Below are 14,081 nucleotides of genomic sequence, written 5' to 3'. Positions count from 1 at the left end.
GGCGGGCGGGCGGGGTGGATACGATCGAACGAAAGCGTAAGCCGCGTAATCCCCCGTGAAATACCGTGTTGGATCGAGACGACCGAGAACTTTGCCGTACGCCCGAGGACACCGGGGACATCGATTATTCGCGGGAAACCGCCCCCGTTAATCGTTTAAACTCCGCTGCAGGTGAATGTATGCAGCGGCGGCGTTCGTGCCCGCGGCGGCTACCCGTGAATCTCGTGATTCACGAAACCACGAGCCCTCTCATCCTCTCTTTCGCTGTGGAGGCCCGGCGAATATCGATATCCGCGAGTATAAGAGCGGTCATCGTCGAAACCCGCGCGTTTTATCGCCGAGCTAATACGGAGGCCGAGGGAAGCGTTTTCCGTCGTGACGGGAAAATCCGCGCGGATGTTATTCCGAACGCGAGTAATCGCGTACACGCGCGAGGAGCGCTTGAATTAACACGTCGACTGATTTCGCGCCGATTTCCGATTGATTATCCCGAAACTGAAGTTCGAATATTCGGAGATACGGTAAATAAATGCAGCTCGTGATGCGTGTATCTCTGTTAACTCGTGTCATCGAGGCTCGCTGTTGCTCGTCGTATATTTCGTATATTCGTTATGCGTAATTAATCGTGTCCCTTGCGTTGATTAACGAGACGCGGCAATATCACAGTGTCGGTCATCGATTATCTCGTGATGGTCGGCGTGGTAATCTTAATTAAAGATTGAAAATGGAGAAATCGCTTTGTCCCATTTTGATCAATTGGGACAAAGTGAGCCAAGATCGAAATTAATTAATTTGTCAAGTTCTAATCACTAATCCGCAATTCCTAATTTCTAATAGCTAGACTGACAAGGCTTAATTCGATTGATTTTCTTATCACGTTGCAAAATAGTGCTACCGTTTAAATAATATTTATTTAATCCAAATAAAAGTTACTCTGATACTCCTTGGCAATTATTTACTAGAAGTAGAAATATAATTGATTATATACATAGTGTGATATTTCCTTTGTATGAGACATTTACTTGTTAAAACAATTGCGACAAATATTAAATTTATATTATTGAAAATATATCAGAATTTATTAAAAAAAAAAAAAATATCTATTGCATGGAAAAATCGAAACTTAATACCATTAAGTTTCTTTAATGGAAAAGAAGTATTGCACAATTCTAATAAATACTTTCTTAAATTTCACACTCACATTCCGTACTTCATTTGCAAGTTAAGATATTACGGCTATGTAGGAATTTATTACACGAACTATCGAGATCTACATAAATTAATCAAAATACTCCTCGATTTGCGAGACTTGAAGAACAGGTAATTACCGTTTACTGTCGTCCCAGCACTTTTTCTCCCGTGTAGACGTAATCTTGATACCTATGCGTTCTTTTCACGTATTTCGTAACACCAAGTACAATAACGTACTGCGGAGTTCCTTTCACGTCGATTTTTCGAGGATCGTCGGGACATTGCGCCGAAACGAAAGCGGGTCAGCGTTCCGCCGAGAACACTGAGCTTCCTCCGCCGCCGCAAATAGTATAAATCTCCGACGTCCGGTCTCCCACGGTCACACGTGTAAGACGCGGCCGTCCGACACGGAGGTTCGCTCGGCTTCGAGCGGCTAGCGAAATTGTTGACTACCGATGCTCATCGGACCGGATCAACGTTCGACGCGGTAATGGCTGTGATGGCGATGCCTTGTCGCGTCGCGGCTCGTCGACGCCACCTGCGACAACAGGAAAAGCGCCGCCGAGGCGCGCTCGGATTTGCCCGGCGATTTTACTCCTAAGCAGGACGCTTCTTCGAATTTCCGTCGTGCGGTCGTTTCTTTCTTCCTCGAAAACGGAGCGATCGGTCATCACCGTTGGTACGATTCTCATTAATCGGATACAGACCGCGCACCTTGGCCTAATTAAGTTGAGAGTTTGGAATTACGCGAGTGCGATATATTCCAATTGTTCTCCCTCTCTCACTCACGCGCACGAGCGCTTATTGCGCGCTTTAATTAACGCTCGCTCGCGCATCATCGTAGACCGAGGCCTGTGGGTTTCCAGAAAAATTAATATTCAAAGCGGGTATCGCGAGGTAGTAATCTGGCGGGTGAATTAAAGACCCGCCGGCCGGGATAGGGATCTCCATGCAGTCACAGCTCGTTTGAGCGAATGCCTCAAGTGATTTCAGTTACACCTCGTTTACGCGATCCACCGGCGGTTTCTCGTTATTTCCTCGAACGAGGAAGCGGCGGTTTTTCAATTGTATCGCCGTGTACCGCGATGGATCCGCGATTGCGGACGGGCTCGATGGCGACGGATAACATTGTGATTGTAAATCCACCGACGCTACACCCAGATCCGCGATGATAAGTCTCGGCTAGTTCACAGCGAGGAGTGCACGTAATCGTAAATGTTTCGCGATCCAAGGCGCAATACTTAAGGTGGTAACATTTCCTGCCTCCCGCCGATCGAACTTAACCCATTTGCATCAGAAGCGAATATATCCGGGCGTTCATTTCGCCCGGTCATCGTCACCGCGGAAGCGGATAATCGCGATTTGTTTTTACCGAGGATGCGTCGAGTCATCAAAGGTCACGTGAATGTTTCTTATCCGTTTTACCACAGCGAAAGAAAGGACTTGGTAATAAGTACGAGAATTTGGTTTACTTCCTAAATATAAAATATAAAATATACGGAACGGAATTATTCGGTTGAGATAATCCAATATCTGGCCGGCAAATATACATGAAATTTTACTGCTTATTACCGAGTCCCTTTTTCACGTACACTTTTCGTGCACACTCGACGTCAGTCTAAAAGAAAGAAGAAGAGGATCAGCGGATTCGGGGATTATTTTTCAAATCTCCAAATGACGCGCGAATGAATTAACATTCGGAGGAATCGACAAAAATATTCGCCATGGGACGTTTTTCAGCGCGACTCGATCGCCGCGGCGCGGCGCAATTTGGGCGCGAGATAATCAGTCGCAGTCGCAGAATTGTCAGTCGTAAAATCGCGCGAAGCTGGAAATATCTCCATTGTGTTGATTCAGGAACGCGGGAGGTATGCGCGCGTCTCTCCCTCTTCTTTATTCGCGTCGTGAATCGTCGGCGGGGTAACGCGCGAGCATCGGTGGTATTCGCGTAAATTTCTTTTCTAATAGATCTTCCGCTCGGACGCCTTCGAGGCTCCCGGGGTCGTGTTTACCCGGCGTGGAGGTGGAATTACGAGCGAAAAGAACGGGATGGCGAGGAGATAGCGAATAAATCACAAACCACGGCTCTTCCACGTTATGCTAATGACACCTCCTGCATCCTGTGCGCATCCCTCGCGCAAGACGCGAAAGTTCAGCCCGGCACGCCGCGCGGCGTCGTTCTTCTTTTTACGGGACTCCGGACAACACACACACCTCCTTGACGCAATTGCAGGAAATAAAACACTCTGCCGCGACGTCCCTCCACATTCAACGAGCGGGTAACCGACTCGCGAAAGCCCCTCCGAGGCGCAGCTGAATCGGCACGGTCGGTAAAGGATTGCTCGTCGTCCGCGTATCGGGTTATCGATATCCGACGAGAGACAATCGTGAATACCCCCGAGAAATCAATACACTAGGATATTTCAGAGGATACGCTATCATGTTTAATATGCGATGGTTAAACAACAGGTGGATCACAAAATCGTTTCTACATTTCAATGAATAATCAGCCAATAATGAAGCTAGTGACAAGCTAGAACATTTCATCCAACCTATATCAGTTAGATATTAGCTTTCGATTCAGATCGATTAGATTCGACTGTATTTCTGTTCGATTGTCTCGACGAGCTTCAGCCCTTTAAGACCCGAGAGACTTTTTTCGGTGCCAATTTTTTATTCGGAAACGTTGTATAAACGTTATCTTCCCTTCGAAGCCATCTTAAAATCTCAGTGGGAAAAGTCCTGAAACGAATTTAATTTTATATATGGGTCTCACAAACCCACCCATCACGGTTGCGATGGTTGCATCGAAATGTTTGTCGCAGCTGAATGGTCACACGGATGTTCTCAGTCGCGGTAACGGGGATATCATTTCCTCGTCACCGAGTTTCCATCTGGTCCCCGTTCAGTTGCACGAGCCGAGTTCCTTTTTTTCCCCCCGTGTACTAGAAGAGGGAGAGAACCGCTCGATTCTGATCGTTTACCCCGCGACATACCCGCGTTCGCGATCGCGTCGCGCGTTTCGTCGCTTCTGTATCCTCCACATCGCTTCGCCGGCGGTTTTCACCGCGATTATCATGCGCGCATTCTCAGCGTATGAACGGGCATGTCCTCCCGTCACGTCGTCGTCGTCATCGTCGTCGCGCGATCATGAATTCATGACTAATGCCGGCAATCGGGCGATGTCTGGCCGATGTGCACGTCAGGCGCGAGCAAAGCAACAGGACTGATCAACAGGCGAAGACACGCGCCATCGAGCACGCGCCGATAGATCTGACATCTCGACGCCCGACGCCATACACGTGACCGGAGGCTCGTTACCCGGCCATCCTCCACCGCCTCTTCCTTCCTCCCTCCACCTTCCCGATGAGAAGCCATCTCTTCCTCCTCTTCTTCTCCCTCCACCCTCGTGGTCCCTCTTCCCGTCGGAAGACACGCGCCCGACGTCTCCCCCGATTTCCCAGAACCGACCTTCGGGAGATCGAATCGCCGCGCCGCCGTGAATCCGGACGACCCACCGCGCGAGCACCCACCAGGAGTTTCGGCGGATCGCTCGATCCGGCGAACCGGCTTTTCTTCCTCTCTCTTTCTCTCCCTTTCTCTCGCGGCGGACTCGCGGGGTGGATGGCGGAGTTAAGGAGCGCCGAGGTAAACTAAAATTCCGTAAAATTTCTAAACACGGGGAAATACGGGTAAACAAATGTAATTCACGATGTCCATGTTCGCTGGCTCGTTCCGTTCGCTCTCTATTGGCTATGTATTTAATCCTGAGAGTAACAACCGCGATCTTGATGTCGAAGTAACGTCGTAGGTCTCTCAGGCCTACCTCGTGAAAAAATGTTTAAATCTTAGGTTTTTTTTTGCATTCTTTGGTCTTTCATGAATCGTTAAAAGTTTATCAGGAATTTTTATTTATTGTCTTGGTAGACTGGGTCTAGGAAATCGGACCAGGCTGATAATATCGGTAGTAACCCAAATTTTTCCCTACATAATAGAGGAATAAAAGTTGAGTATAGCATTATGCATAAAACGTAGAAGAGGGAGTAAGCGAAAGAAAACGCACGTAGACCTCGTGAGTCTGACACGTTACTGTCAAGGTTAATTTGTTAATACACAATTGGGTGTTTCGCGAGTAAAATTACTAAGAGATACGTTTCATCAATAAATTAATGAGACCCGGCAATATTTTAGCGCCGGTCACTATTAACCTCCATGGCAGAAAACGCGTTAGCATTTCTCACCCCTTTAGTTAGCACGGCATCTTCGCTGACACTAACTATCATCCACGCTGCGAAACGATGCTGAATTAGCTCCCCGGGTCCGCCGGTGGTGCCCCTAAACCTTGCCGACGCGTTTCGCAGCGCAAACGCGAAGCAAGCGACGGAACGGCCGATCTCCCATCGATCAATCGCGAAATTTCGCCATCCGATCCAATTAACGCGCGGTCCGCCCGACACTCCCCGCGGATACCGAAGAGAGAGAAACGAAGGTCGGAGGGAGCCGAGAGATGCCGCATCTCGCAATCCCATCTTAATAACGAAATCGCGCCGCTCCCAGCGGGCTCGCCCGGCGGGAAAGGAAAAATTTGGGCCAGGGAAGAGCGAGCGCGCTTTTAAAGGGGGACTCGCATACCATTGCAAAACGGCTGGAGATGGTCCCACGGGAGAGAGAGAAAGCGGATTCGAGAGGAGAACGGGCGGAGGAGAAGAGGAGAAGGAGGAACCCGACGACGACGACGCTGCCGCCGCGACCACGACGGCCACTAAATATTGTGTTCGCGCAGAGAATACAGCTCTCGGGACACGTGTAAGCGGGGCCGCGGGATTCCGTATGAGCAGATCGGCCCGCCGATTATACGCTAATTCAACGCAAATTCCTTCCCGGAGATATCTGTATCGCTCGCATACATCAGAGCCCGCGGTAGCTGCTGTTGCCGCTGCCGTTCCTGCCGGTTCTCTCTCTCTCTCTCTCTCACTCTGTGCCGTTGTTAGTGTTGTTTGTTGCTGCTGCGACGGTCGCTGCTCCTGCTGCCGCCGCCGTTGGGATCCCGACGCGACCGCGGTCTCTCCTCCGTCCGGCTTAATCAGTATCCACGGGGAGACAACTATATAGCCGTGGCTACGTAGTTTCGCGCACATGTGGCATACACACGTCGTCACACGGCGACATCGGAAGAAGCCGGAGCGGAAGGAGGAGGACGGAGGGTCGACGAAAGTCGGGAAGAAAATTCNCGGGAAGAAAATTCCCCCCCCCCCCGAAATTTTCGTTACGGAAAAAAGAGCGTATCGCGCGATCGGAGTGAAGAGCTTCGTGAGCTCCCTCGATGAGGATGGAACTTTCGAGGGAGAGAGAGAGAGAGAGAGAGCTCACGGAGAGAATTGATTAGTTCGTTCTTGATTAATCGTCATTCACGAAGGTTTCTCGTTTGGATCGGATTCTCTCCGGGTAAAAGTTTCGATCGCCGATCATTAGCGGCTCATTTACGAGCGTCTTGCTCCGTTCTCTCCGCAGCCACGAAGCACGGAGAAGGTAGTGACACTGTCGCACGTTAACACATTGTGTGCTCCGGCTCTGCCCACTATAACCGTCACGGTCGGTAGCCTTCTTGCATCTCGGTCGGAATCGTGTTAGCGCCGGGACGGCTGCTACAGCGGCGCACATTAATTAAGGCTCTAATTAGTGTAAAAATTAGATGCGCATATGTATGCAAGCACGTACGTGCGTGCGTACGTACGTATGCATGCATGTATGCACGCATGCCCGTCCGTGTATGTATGCCGCTATTAATTAATACCGAGGCGAAGAAACAGGAATCGCGGAGAGATTCAGAGGCGTGCTATCGACGACCACCAACCACCTTCTTTCTCGTCGATCCGATAAAGAAACCCTCGCCGGGAGGTATATCCATCGGGCTCTGTAAAGCGAGTGGCATACAGAAAAATGTAAGCAACTGAGAGGAGAATATTCGATACTTGCGTAATACTATATTTACTTTTGTATATATAATATTTGTATATAATTATAATGATCGTAGTGAAAAAATCGTACTCAGAAGAACCATTTGTTTAGTAAGTGTTACTGTGATCACAGTGACCTTACATGCATGTTACTACTATTTACTTTGTGATTAAAACCATAAAAAGGGTATAGTTGAGGCGAAAGATGCCCGCAATTTCTCTCAGCGAAGCTGTGCAGCAAAGCTCGAGCAATGAGCGAATTTGTTAATTATATTCGGGAATTATCGAAGACGCGAGACTGTCGTGTGAAAATTCGCGACCACGACTGCTTCGCTGTTTTCGGTAATTACAGTGACCATGGATGACTTGATTGCACTTGAGTTTTACGTTTCTCCATATGCCATGGACTTAAAAAAAAAAGGAAAGCTACCGGGGACGTTCGTTCTTAGGAACGAACTTGAATTCCATTTTCGCAGCTTTTTAACAAAGTTAACGGGTCGATCGTTTTCTCTAAGTGCACGTTCGATTGCGTTTATTTTTTCGAGGTGTTACCGAGAGAGAAAGAGAGAGAAAGAGAGAGAGAGAGAGGGGGGGGAGGGGGGAGCACGCGATATCGCTCGGCCGGTATACTTCGATACCGCGTGCTTTCTCACGCCGTTCGGGCGTTCTCCGTGGCGAAGAAAGTTTAAGCCGCCGGGGAAAAGAAGCGAGGAGAGGCCTCTACCTACCACCACCGTACAGAGGCCGCGCCGCGTTCACCTATACTCTTCCCAGCCGAAGGTCCGGGGCAGAGGACCGAAGATATATCACGTTGTCGGCCGACATACCATTCTTTTGCGGCGCGGCGCGCGGCCGACACCGCGCGCGGCAGCAGCATTCACAAATTAAGGAGCGCCAAAGTCCACGGCGCGGCGTAGGTATGGCGCTATCGCGCTTCATAAAACTTCGTTAGCACGCTGGGAAAGTAGACGTCCGCCGGCGAGCCCCGGGTCCCCGCGGGTATACCCACATAAGCGCTGATGGCCCCGCGAGACCACCGTAAAAATTCATTTTGCGCCTCGGCGTGTAATTCAAGCCGGATTCTTGCATCTTCACCACCGCGGCGTATTAGACGGGTCCGTGTCCGCGCACTTCGCAGTTAATGACTCCGCTCGGCTCGGCCCGCTATGCGCGGTACGTTTAATAATTGTACAGCGCGACCGCGCCGCACACCGCGCGCACCTCCATTACTCGCTCCCGTGTGCATAAATACCGCGCACCGCTCGTCAATATTTTCCGTAATATCCACGGAGAACGCGCTCACGACTCCGCTGCCGCTCAGCTTGTGCGAAGAACGGCCAGATTCGAGCAGCGGGCGAATCGCCGTATTTGAGAATGATCGGGAAATGATCAGTTACTCTATCGTGTCGAAATTCTCCACTGTGTGATTCATCGGTTTACTCGGTGCTTGACACTTTCACGGCCGCTGTCACGTATACGTGACTTCGATCCGCTCGAGGCGGTTGTCGCCTTGTAACGTTTGTCGATAACAATGATCTTCAAATTACCGGGGCTGTATAAAGGCAAATTTATCAATTTATGTACAACGGGAGGGTCTCTTTAATTCGTCTCTCGTCACGGTCAGAGCGAGCTCTCGGCAGGTGGGATTCCTCCGCGATAACAGTAGCCGAGCGTAAAGTCATCCCGCGACTCTAATTGAGGGTAGAGCACCGGGGTGGGTTTTAAGATTCGCACTCCCGCCCCGAGGTTTTCAATAGCATTAACAACGATCGATCGTTTCCTCCAGGTGCGGCATCGGCAATTCGATCCCGGCCTGCTGATCGATCGATCCTCGTGTCTCGTATCTCCTTGTCTTCCTCCCCGCCTCTCCTCCCCGCTGCAGACCGACGTTATTAGCGCGCACGTGGCGACGCGGTATCACGAGAGAGCGTCGTGTACTCGTCGTCTGATGCGTCGTCCGTTAATTTGCCGCGGAGACCGTGCATATAAAATGAGAGCGAGGGGGGGGGGNNNGGGGGGGGGGGGGAGTCCGCGCGCAAGGTGTACCCACGCCCTCGTAGTACAGGGACGAGAGGCCACGTGTGGTGGCAACGCGCGCGATCCGTCTCACGTACACGCTCGCTCGCACGTGGTTCCAGTCATTAGGTATACGTAGCCTCGTTAGAATGAGCTTTTTTCCCCCGTCCGCTAATGAGGTGGTCCGCGACTTGCAGTCGGCTGTCAGGGCGGGAGAGGGTGAGAAGGGTCCAGCTAGCTGGCTGGCGGCTTCGGGTCGCGAGAGGGCAGCTTCTGTGACGCCCTGCGCGAATCTCTCGCCGGAGATTTCCTTTCTTTCTCTCTTTCTTTCCTCTCTCTCTCTCTTTCTCTCCCATTGCCGTCGACACTATTTTTAATCTACTCGCGGGACGCGGACTTGATGGAATTAAAACGCATGTCGCGCTACGAAAGCTTGCTTACCAACCCCGTCGACTCTACGCGAAAAACGCGTATGGGGTACCCTTTTAGGGTGCGACCCCTCGAATCGGAGAGAGAGAGAGGGGGGGAAGGGGAGAGAGAAAGAAGTGTATGTGTGTGTATGTGTGTGTGTCGCGTTAATAGTTGACGTCGCGCGGCGGTTCGGTGATTAATCTGGCCACGCTAATTCCGGCCCGCTCCGGCTAAGGGATCGCAGCCGGTCACAGTCGGGTTACGGTATGCGTTCGATAACGCGATGTATGCACGATGTGGGTAATTAAACGACGCTGTGATTAAGTAACCGCGAGATTCCTGCCGGTAATTATTAATCACAGGGCGTTGCGGAGAGAGAGAGATATCAGGAGTTTCCCCCCTTCCTTTTCTCTTTCCCGGGGGAAATAGTTCGCGTTCACTAGCGTGCGATTAATTATCACTCGATTATTTACGACTACATTAATTATTATTGGATTCGCAAGCCTCACCTCCGTCTCACCCGTCCGTGTCGCCCCACGTGTCTCGGATATCCTGGTTGTCTCGCCTGGGTCACCCTCGCCCAGGTTTCGTCGCTTTCACCCCCCGTCGTGAACTCGCCCCGCCGCTCTCGAAGATCCTTATTTCGGAAAATATCTGCGCGTCGGTTGTCTCCCTCTCTCGAGATCGAGCGAAGAATTTCACTCTCCTCGTCCTCCTCCGTCTTCTCCTTTAGCGCTCTTCTAAGTGGGAGTAATTCCATCTATTTGCTCTTTCCGGCTGTCCTCGAGCCGCCGACTCCTCCGGCCGTAATCGACTACCGCCTACGGGATCTTCCTCTCTCGAGTAACGCGGCGGGCGCGGCCGCGACGGTGGCCATTCATCCCGGTCGTAGCGGGTTGACACCCCGGCCGTTGCCGTCGCTTAATTCGCGAATATTTCACCGGCGCGTCACCCCGAAAATACGCTACAGCTGCTCGCGTCGTGTCTACAATCGGGCCACCTTCGGCACTCCGCCGAAAAATCCCGCCCGGGCGCATAAATCCCGGCGCTGATACATTTTTACTTATCACGCGCGCTGCCACCGCGCGCGCCCTCCGAGCCGCGCGGCCTCTCGCATAACTCTCGCGGTAATCCCCGTTGCGCGCGGCCGACGCGCGATTTAAACGAGCGACGAGCGAATTATCACCGCCGCCTTTCTTCGTGCCTGTTGCAGACGGCGTTGCACTGGGGCGCCAAACACGGCGACGAGAACATCGTTAAATTAATCGCGGGCACCTACAAGGACTACATCAAGAGTGTCAATGAGACCACGGTGAGTGCCCTTTCTCTCTCAGAGAATGTTGAATTAAGCTTATCACTCGAAGTCGATTATGTAGCTGGCCCGTCGGACCGTTTTCTTACGAATCCTATTGAATCTTAGCTGCGTGTCGATGGATGTATTATTTACGCTTCTGTAAAGTTAGAAAATAATCGACCGCTCGGAAATTGAGATATTGAGTGACTAAGGACGACACTTTTTGTATGTTATTCCTTGAAGTTAATACGTCCTGTTTTTCATTTTTTCTAAACCACATTGAAGATTTCGAAAAACTACTGCGATATATTAATCATTAATATAGAGACATGCAAAAGCTTTAGTATCATTGATCATTTTATTTTGAAAATATAGCCATAGGAAATTGACAATTTATAGTAATACTCGCGATATATATATTTAAATATTATACATATTTAAATATTTATATACTATTTTCTATTATTTTAATTATTAGTTTAACTAATGTATAAATAAAGCACATTAATAAGAAAAGTAAAAAATAAATGATATATCTCTTGTAATATTCGTCTTAATTTCGTGCCCAAAATTAACTTTTATTACTTAGATAGTTAAATCAAGTTATAGGAATAGGTATTTTCTTAAATAAATAATAACTTATGTAGGAGCACCTTAATATCGCCGCTGAAAATCCGGCACTCTACGGACCAATTACTTAAAATAAACTTGTGCCTGTCAAAAAATTCTGTTCGACTTTTCGGGTAATTTGATTTATATTGCATTTGATGGAGACAAATTATTCCGTCGATCAAAATATCTATGACTCCTCCCGTGTTTAATTTATATATTTTTGTCGTGAAAAATTCGTCGTTTTACCGTCGACGACGATGGCAGATCGAAACGAACGTTTTGGCTGATAAAACCTGAAGTCGAATCACATTTTTCGACGTATGAGTGATAAGTAATCTCTACACGTAGAATATTTGAACGATTCGTCATTCCTAATTGATTGCCTCTGTTTTGGCAAAGTTCCATCCCCTGTATTTTCTTTTTTCTGTTTCCGTGGGCCGCTTCCATCGGACGACGCAGAACGGGGTGAGTGTCCAATTATATTTTTCCTCTATCGAGAAACATATTTTGCCGACGGGCATTAAATTGCGATCGATCGAAAGGTCAACAGTGAATATTGAAATGAAATTCATACGTGAAAGTCTGCCGCTTTTTCGCTTAAACGAGCGTTAATCATCCCCCGCCGGCTCGTCCATCCTAGGCGAAGCGTATCAAATACATTCGGATAACAATCGGGAGCGTGTACTCGCGGTTGCCTTCACCGCGATCGCGGTATAATCTGCCGGACATACGGGAGAGCGGGGTCGGTTTAGGGGGCGAGTCGTTGTAAGAGGGAGAACAAACGGAGAGTCACACAGTCCGCGCGTAGCAGGAAGGAAGGCAGGAAGGAAAGGAGGGAGAAAGAGAGCGCGAGAGAGACGGGCAGAAAAGCCCGCAGATAGGATCGGATGTGTGTGGTCCCGCCGCTTTGCTCTTTATAAGACTTATATAAGCCGGGAGTGCTTCACGAGAGACGGCATGCGGGAGGCGAGCCCTCGGAGCGAGCGAGGGAGGAAGAGGGTAAACGGGGGATTCTTGCTCGTTAGCGGCTCGCGACAAACACCGTCGCGGGGCCCTCGCATTACGCCGGCCAGCAACAAAATCATTTTGACCACTTTCCCTCACAGACGTCGTATCGAATGTATCCGCACGGGGACAAAAATGAGTTTCAAATCAAGAATAAATATTATCTCATATATAAGCGAGAATATCGTAATCTTCTTGGCATACTCTTAGTCTTGATTTGATTGAATATATATTGATGCAAGTATCACTTGAGCTCAATTCAAGACTAAGAGTCTTCTAGGAAAATTATTCTTGCTTATACATGAGATTATCTATTCTTGATTTAAGACTAATTTTTGAGATTATCTATTCTTGATTTAAGACTCAGTTTTTTTTTCCCATGGGACCGCGTCTTGCGTGTGTTGAACTTCAATATGCGTTCTCTCGATCTTCCCGCGTTCCGTAGGGATTTTCCAGTGCGCGATATTCTACTCGTTAATTGATTTCAAAAATAATTTGAAATCATTCTTTTTAATAAAAATCATTTTTCGAAAATAAACCGATAAATTTCGCTAAATCGCCCGTCGCTTTATTGGCACAATTGATTTACATCGCAAATTGTTGCAGAGTAGCGCGCATTAAGATGCCTGCTTTTTGTGTCAAACGCTTTTAACGGGCGGATAAGGCGGGGACGACGGAGATTTTGCGGCAAATTAAAATATCCCCTGCTCAGATTTGCTACATTGTTCGCCGCATCGTCGGATGGAAATTGAATTCGAAGTACGCGTATTCCGAAAGCCGGTTCATTCGTCTTCCTGTAAAATAAGGCTTTCCCCGTAGCTCCTTCGTTTGGTAGACTCATTTGTTTCCACGGTGTAATCCGAACTCTGGCCCGTCGACACCTTCTCTCCTTCGCCTCCTCCGTTATACGTTCTTCGAGTTCGTTGCCGTCTCTTCAACCATCTATTAATACCAGAAATCACATTAAAAAAAAAAAATTGCAATTGCATCGACGATTATTGGAAAACGGACGGTTTGCGTGCGAGAAACGAAAGAAAAAAAGAGAGAGGACGGAGAGAGAAGTGAGGAAGATCGATGATCAGGAGGAGGAACGAAGAGAGAGATATCACAGAATAGATTTACACAATATAAAAGCTCCGATAAGGGGTGTCTTCGTAATAAGAAAAAAAAAAAACGTTACGCGCGCGTTCTATTTTTATATCCTCCCGGCTGACAATCCGCTCGGCTGACTCGATGTTGCTCGGGGATTAGCGCCGGATATAATGAATACGGTCGCGCTCGTGTACGTACCGATGTAGAGTAGGTAATCCACACCCGGACGAGGATCTGTCCTCGGCGGATCCTCGCTGCTTTTTTCCACTGGCGCGCGCGGCTTTAGAACCAGACTGCGGATCGCGCGGAGCGAAGCGACGGCGGTGGCGCGGCGTAATCTGTCACCGGCATCGCTCCCGCCGCGCTTTTCTACGGCTTATCCCGGACACCGGGCTTTCCCCCAATCCCGCGGCAAATGAAAGGACGTAGGGAACGAGGAGAAAAATAAAAAAAAACAAAAAGGAGAGAAAAAACGCGCCATGATTATCTCCTCTCGGGGGGGG

At 49.2% G+C, this 14,081-nt stretch overlaps 1 protein-coding gene across 4 annotated transcripts in view; it reads left to right on the top strand.

Annotated features, from left to right (window-relative positions):
* Positions 1-14,081, top strand: part of LOC106748415 (ankyrin repeat domain-containing protein SOWAHB) — a 134,865-nt gene that overhangs the window by 103,950 nt on the left and 16,834 nt on the right. For all 4 annotated transcript variants that reach the window (XM_014626891.1, XM_014626889.1, XM_014626888.1 and 1 more), the window contains exons 9-11: positions 1,234-1,240; positions 10,789-10,887; positions 11,941-11,946. In XM_014626891.1, coding sequence (XP_014482377.1) covers positions 1,234-1,240; positions 10,789-10,887; positions 11,941-11,946 — 112 coding nt within the window. The remainder of the gene's footprint in view (positions 1-1,233; positions 1,241-10,788; positions 10,888-11,940; positions 11,947-14,081) is intronic.

Source organism: Dinoponera quadriceps, unplaced genomic scaffold, assembly GCF_001313825.1.
Source record: "Dinoponera quadriceps isolate SergipeBrazil2010 unplaced genomic scaffold, ASM131382v1 scaffold2183, whole genome shotgun sequence".
Lineage (NCBI taxonomy): Eukaryota > Metazoa > Arthropoda > Insecta > Hymenoptera > Formicidae > Dinoponera > Dinoponera quadriceps.
This window is presented reverse-complemented; position numbering and strand designations above follow the sequence as displayed.